Source organism: Trachinotus anak, unplaced genomic scaffold, assembly GCF_046630095.1.
Source record: "Trachinotus anak isolate AG129_WGS33_773 ecotype Australia unplaced genomic scaffold, CSIRO_AGI_Tana_v1 ptg000002l, whole genome shotgun sequence".
Lineage (NCBI taxonomy): Eukaryota > Metazoa > Chordata > Actinopteri > Carangiformes > Carangidae > Trachinotus > Trachinotus anak.
Window position 1 is genome coordinate 6,709,213 of NW_027273853.1, and position 7,187 is coordinate 6,716,399.

At 42.5% G+C, this 7,187-nt stretch overlaps 1 protein-coding gene across 2 annotated transcripts in view; it reads left to right on the forward strand.

The window, feature by feature from the left end:
- Window positions 1-5,099, forward strand: part of peak1 (pseudopodium-enriched atypical kinase 1) — a 103,925-nt gene extending 98,826 nt beyond the window's left edge. For both annotated transcript variants that reach the window (XM_071492827.1, XM_071492834.1), the window contains one exon: window positions 531-5,099. In XM_071492827.1, the coding sequence (XP_071348928.1) occupies window positions 531-1,922 (1,392 nt within the window). In that variant the 3' untranslated portion in view covers window positions 1,923-5,099. The remainder of the gene's footprint in view (window positions 1-530) is intronic.
- Window positions 5,100-7,187: the final 2,088 nt, after the last annotated feature.

The following is a 7,187-nucleotide window of genomic DNA, read 5'->3' on the forward strand; positions in this document are numbered from 1 at the left end:
TCTCCCTGCTGTCTGTGACAGCCTGGAGTCTGCTATCTGCGTCTCTCCGCTCCGTACAGTGCATCATTAATGGCATGAGCTGAAATGTTTTGGAGAAAGTGAGCGGGACAGAAAGTTTTGAACGACACAGAAAACATCTTTGATCTTTGAGTCCTGCAGTGCATTCTCTGCTAAATTGGTGTATTTTGTTCCTGATGTTGCTAAAGGTTGCTGTTTGTTTTAAAGTCTCCCATGGCAGTTGAGGGGCAATTTCTGTTGTTGGCAGAGTATATTTTATTTTATTTGCTTTTATATTTTATTTTATTTTATTTTATTTTAATTAATAGCAGTCTCTTAGTATCAAATGATGGCATATTTTTCAGAATTAGAGGTCAATGTCACAAACAATTTCCATTCATTGTCTTTTCATGGGATTTGTTCACGTTGGCATGTTGTTAATTGTGCAGTAGCCTCATAATGAGAAGTTTCTCAGCTCAAAAACAAACCTTGCGTTAATGTTCATGTTTTGTTCTCCATATTTGTTTATCTAGATCTGTCGGAGCAAAGTGAAGGAGACCCAGCAGCAGTTTTTCCACAGCCTTGCAGTGAGACAGAGCCTGGCTGTGCACTTCAACATCCAGCAGGACTGTGGACACTTCTTGGCTGATGTCCCCACACGCCTGCTTCCCTGGGAAGAGGAAGAAGATGAGGAGGAGGAAGAGGATGAGGAGGAAGATGTAAACGGGCTGAAGGAGAAAGAGAAAGAAGCTAAGACAGAATCCAAGACAACAGACTCCAAAGCTTCAAATGGTAAATTAGATGAAACTCCAGCAGCAGGTCACATGAACACTGCCGGTCGCTTGAGGAGCCGAGTGGTGGTCATCACACGTGAGGTGCCCTTCCAGACGGTGGCGGATTTTGTCCGAGAAGGTGTGGCCCGACACACTCATAACCCGGAGCTGTACGAGCGCCAGGTCTGTCTCCTGCTGCTCCAGCTGTGCTCTGGCCTGGAGCACATGAAACCTTATCACGTGACCCATTGTGACCTGCGGCTGGAAAACCTGCTGCTGGTCAACTGCCAGCCTGGCAGCCCCTGGAATCTGGACTTGCTTGAGCCCAACAACAACAGCAACAGCAGCAGCAGCTCTAGCGCAACCTCTTCCAGTGCTGCCGCTGCCGCTGCCAATGCCACATGCCCCGCCCGCCTCATCATCAGCAACTTCTCCCAAGCAAAGCAGAAGAGCGCTCTCATGACAGCCGACCCTGGCACACTGCGCGACCAGTCACGCCTGGCACCCGAAATCGTCACAGCTACTCAGTACCGCAAATGTGACGAGTTTCAGACTGGGATTCTCATCTATGAGATGCTGCACCGGCCCAACCCCTTTGAGGAGACACCGGAGCTGAAGGAGATTGAGTACACCTGGGCTGACCTGCCGCCGCTGCCGGTCAGGTCGCTCTACTCACAGGGCCTGCAGCAGCTGGCCAGGTTACTGCTCACCGTCAACCCCTCTGAAAGGATCCGGATGTCCGAAGCCCGCGCCTGCCTGCAGTGCCTCCTTTGGGGCCCTCGGGAGGACTTGTTCCAGGCTCTGGGCTGCAGCAGCACAGGCCCCATGTCAGGGGCCACTGCCAGTCAGCGTGAGGCCACCCTGCAGAACTGGCTGGACCTGAAACGGACACTGATGATGATCAAGTTTGCGGAGCGCTCGCTGGACACGGCTTGTGGTGTGAGCCTGGAGGACTGGCTGTGCTGCCAGTATCTGGCGTTTGCCACCACAGACACCCTGAGCCGGGTGGTGCACATCCTGCAGCAGCCGCAGCCACAGCCGCATCCTCAGTCCCAGAACCAGAACCAGCCAGTGCACCCAGCACAGAACCAAACTCAAACCCAAACACATCTAGCACACGCCTTCCACCTGACTCAGTCACAGCCACTCTGAGTTCCTCTACCCAACTGTTACTATGGCAACAGATCCAACTTCCCCTGTGTGGTCCCTCTGGTGACGTTAAAGTGTGATGTAAGCTAATAGTCAGCTTTACTGTTGCAGCAGCCACAGGGCGCACCTAAAACTAATCAGCTGGTTGTGCAATGTCTGTGTTTTCTTCATGGACGAATCAGTCCACAGAGTGAGAGGCCGTGTTCCCATCAAACAGCTTCATGACCAGGGTTATTCATGGCAAAAAGATTAGCAACTGCAAGATGCTCACAAATCCAGCAAATTAAGTTGCTGTCTGACATCGTTCACAGACTGAAACATTATAGCAAGATGATTTCATTTTAGCTCTTGGGATTGAAGTGGTAGACGATCAGTCAGTCTTTAGCTTTTCACTCCTCACGTGTGTTATGACACTTAACCAGAGCTGGACTGAAGAGATTCACCAAACGTGTGAGGGATTTCTAGAGTTTTCAATTTTTTCTGCCAAGTTCTGAAAGACTACAGACTAATCAGCTCAGTATATTAGATATAATTTGCAAGGCAGCTGTCTGTGTGGTTTATTTAAGACAGCATCAAATGGAATAAATGTAAGATTCTATAGTATTAGATATGAATATTTCACACAAGTTTCACCAGACATCTGAAGATGTCAGTTAGATTTTTGGAGGAAACTTGAGTCGGCGTCAGAATTTTTATCCCAATTATTTAGGCCGTTACATTGAATTGTATTTTAAGCAACAATTCACTCTTGAAAAGCTGCAGATTTTAAATCTTTAAGAATAAACAGAGAAATGTAGGGAGACCATTTGAAATGAAGGCAGTGGGGAAAAAAGGCAAATTCAAACGAAACGAACTCCCTGATGATAAATTTGTCTTTTCCAAAATCAAATCTAAACAGGGTGAGATTTTTCTTTTCCATCTAGTCTGATGCAAAAGTGAAATATGTTTTTCAGTTCAAGCCAAAGATCTGCCGCTAATAATTCATCTGGAGAGGTTAAAGATACTTTCACAAGTTTTTACCAGAGATTTTTATTTCAGTTTATTACAAAATACAGGAAGACGTGACATGATTAAGACATGTGCACAGCTGAGGCCTCATTCAGATCAGTTAATGCCACTCTTTATGGTTTAAAAACTCAAAAGCCAGTCAGGAGTTGACTTTAACAAAAATTATAAACCCTTAAATGCTGTTGTATCACACCATACTTCACACTTCTTAACTGGGCTTCTGATGAGGGAGGTGATGAACACTGGGCTAATTTTGGCTTCACAGTTTTCACAGTTAACAAGTTTTAGACGCTTTGAAGCTTAAATGGGACACAACTGCCCTGGCTGTGGGTTTGGTTTCTCATTGGAGTATGTGCAATTATTATCTTTGTTTAGTTACATCCTTTTGGAGGTGACGCTTTATGAACATTGTTATGACATTACGCAGTCTTTTACTAATCCTCCCTTCCAGTAGTTTTGTGGCACATAAACTGATTCAGCTCAGTTAAATCCTGCAGCTTTAGAAACAGAGTGAATTTGGGTGTAAAGAACAGTGGATGGGAGACGGGGACGCTTCAGGGACTGCAAAAAGTTCTCCTTTGTCTATTGTTTTGTTGTTTTTGTCAAGTAGTTTTCGAACGGTTCTGCGTTACAGATGACATTTGCACATTCAGTCTGGACGTTGGTTCTCCTCGATGGAGACTGAAGACGATAATGATAATGATGATGATGATGATGATGATAGTGATGATAGTGATGATGATGATGCAGGAGAGACTGAGAAAAGTTCCCGTGAATTGGAGGAACTGGATTTGATTTGTTTTGCAGCGTGTGGAATGTAAAAGTTTTGCCTGGACTGAAGCAGACATTTGGACCTGGTCTCATCTGCTCCTGAACACACTCATCTTCCAACTGAACCACTTTGCTTCACATTTAAACTCTTAGTGTAATAATCAACCACGGCCTCGCAGAGAAGCTGCTCAACCACTGGGACTTCCATTCCTCTGGCTTTGTCTCCCGTCCTCTTGATGCTCTCTAGCAGCAGAGCCTGCCCTGATGCTCCCTGCTTGTGGCTGATCTGTTGTGCTTAAATTAAATGAGCTCTGTGTTATTGATCAGTACCTTCCTGCCTGGAGTCAGTGGAGGCAACACAAGCCTCAGCTTCCACATAAAAACACACTAAGAAACATTTTGAGTTTGATGCACATGGGTGTACTTGTGGTTATAATGAACAAACACCTTGAAAAACATCTCGAACTCAGAAGTTTGTGCATAATGTTCTCTTGATATTCATCCAGGTGGAGGACTGACACTGCAGAAAGGCTTTGCATCTTCAAGTTTACTTCATGCGCTCTGATTTCATATCCAAACACTGCAGCAGTTCAGCTTGTCACTGGGGGGGGGGTGGGATGTACTTTTGGGATCAGGATCCTGTGTTTGTTTTACTGCAGATGTACAGAACAAGACTTAATGGTCCACAGAGTGAAAATGAGACAAAGCAGGTGTGAGTTTGTTGCTGCGTAAAAGGGTTTGAGTACTGAGGAATGTGTGTGGACAGCACTGGTGGCTGTCCTTGTATTTAGAGATTCAGCCTTTATATATTATATATATAGTATAAATATATATAACCTTTATCTATTTTAATCCACACACTATTTTGTCGAGTACAGAGCACCTGTATTTTTGTCTTTAGAGTCTAAATATCACTTATTCGTTTTTAAAGCTTTACTTGACTTTCTTCAACCTCGCTCGTTTTGGGGGAAGAAAAAGGTGAGTAGTTATCACTGTCCTGAACAAAGGATAAATTAAAAAGATCTTATTCTTCAATTGCATTATTATACAGAACAATGTACAGTATTTTTACCCCTCTTGTAAAAAAAAAAAAAAAAAAATTTACCTGCTTAGGAGTTGAACCACTTTGAAAAGAGGCTGAAGGACGACTTTTGAACGCACCATTAAAACCCAGCATTCGTCAGCTGTACGACCTGCAGTACATGTTGCTTCTCTCCCCTCTCTCTCTCTCTTTGCTCTGGTTTTCTCTTTGCATTGTTAATTGCCACTGAACAGAAAACAGAAGCTCTCTGGGGCTTTCTATTAATATGTGTACAGTATGTCTCCTGGCCTGCCGCCATTTATTGTTGATCAAGTTAACCAACAGTAACAGAACAATAAATATATGTTTTTATAGATAAACCTTGTGCCATTGTGTTATTGGTGCTGTGGTGTGTTTGATTCCGCTGGTGGAAAATAAGTAGAAACTGTAATAATTGGACAGATTGTAAAATGTACAGTAGTGGTACTGTACTTGAAAAGATTTCGACTGCTTTTATGGCATTTTTAGTTGTTGAAATCTATTTCACTGTTGCCCAAGTCTTTTATTAGATATGTGAGTTATGATTGTTGGATGATGAGTAATTTGTGCACTGAAACACTTTGTTTCCAGTCATTTTGAACCTGCACTGATTCGAGTGTGTCACAGATTTCAGCAAAAAAAAGAACTGTCCTAAAGCCTTGGGCTGACAATGAGCCTTTAAATAATTTACAGTGACCATACTAAAACTGGAAACATATTAATCATTTCAGTGGTTTGGATCATCAACCAAATCTACATCATTTTCTTTTCAACTCTAGAGAAACCTCTAGAGTGTTCAAATTTGACTTTTCTTTCTTAGTAAATTTTAAGAACTTGCTCATCCTGTTTCTTGACATCCATCACTGTGTCTTAAAAACAAAGAAGTTCCTGCACCTCAATAGAGTTATTCATTTATTTGTTAAATCCTCAGCTTGAAGATGTATAAATGGATGTTTCCAGAATGTTAGATTTCAGATTTAAAGATGATGTAGTTCAAATGGCAAACAGCAACACCAAAGCCCAGATCACCACTGATCTGCACTGATATTTCAGGGCTCTGGGGAATCCAACTAATCTTAACAGAAATTAGTCTGTGTACCTTTTCTGAATAATCATTGTGACGCGAGTATGATTTATAAACCTCTATCCTAAGTTTTTGAAACATTACATCATGTCATGTTCATCTTTTTTTATACAGAGTCAAGAGGCTAAAATGATTGTGTGGGCCAAATGATTGTTTTTTTTTGGGAGCAATATATGCATGAGTCATACTCAGGCTCAGTGAGGTGGGTGCTCAGTACGCTGAACATGGAGTATTTCTGTGCCTGCATCACTACAATAGCTGCACCACCAGATGGAGACATTCAAAAGGCAAAGAGAAGTCAGGATGCAGTATCTTCCTGCTGTTGAGCCTCTTCACCAACTGTTACAGCGTTTACATTGACTCTCATGTGGCTGCATTCAGTTCAAAGTGTAGTAAAGGTGATTGGATGCTGTATCAATTTTACTGTACAAATATAAAAGCAAAGATGTTTATTTTGAGTGCCTCATGAGAATCTGCTATTGATGAAAGTCATTCAGCTTGAACCAAAAAGATGAGCTTATCCTGTCTAGACTGAGATTATACTCTTATCTAACATAATATGTCCTCGCTGCCTCTTCTTTCATTGAAAAGGAGAAAAGGACCCATGATAAAAACATTTCCCATCCTCAGCACCTGCCCCTGAATCTTACGGGGCAAACTGGGGCAACAAAACTTAAAAATAAATTGTTCACTGTTTTGTTTTTTTTGCATCTCCCTGCTGGTGTTTTCACGTGACAGCAGTTCAGAAATGGTCCTAATCCACTGCATGAGACTGTGGGGAGTGTTTCCTGTTGGCAGGAGTCCTGACATTCATCAGTCTGGAGCCAGAGTGACACTCCAGTAGGTTTATTACCTACACTGTGACCCATTACTTAATCAATAATCTGATTGAATGAGGTCAAAACAGGCCAAACTGAGGGTCAGAGGGCCTCCAGAGGGGCCTGCAGGGGGGCTGCAGTCATCCTCAGCAGGCAACAATAGAAGAAGTACACATGTCTGTTATATATTGTAAATAAAAATAAGGAAAGAGAAGACTTCAATGAGATATCAGCAAGAACGAAAGAAAGAAAACATCATATTGGCAACAGGAGCGCTCTGAAATATCAAAAGGACCCATTCAAACTGCTGTTTCAGAGTTTTATGTGAAGTAGCTACAAAGTAGTAGTGTGTCTGTATACTTTTCCATACAGCTCATGGTTTGCTGACAACACAAAAACTTAAACCTAAACCTTAGACCTAAAGTAAAATCCCCTACATTCCGAAAAATGTTAAGTCTAGTGCCTTCACAAATCACAAATAAAAACTGATCTTAGTTTTGTTTTTTGTTTTTTTCTGTGCACCCTTC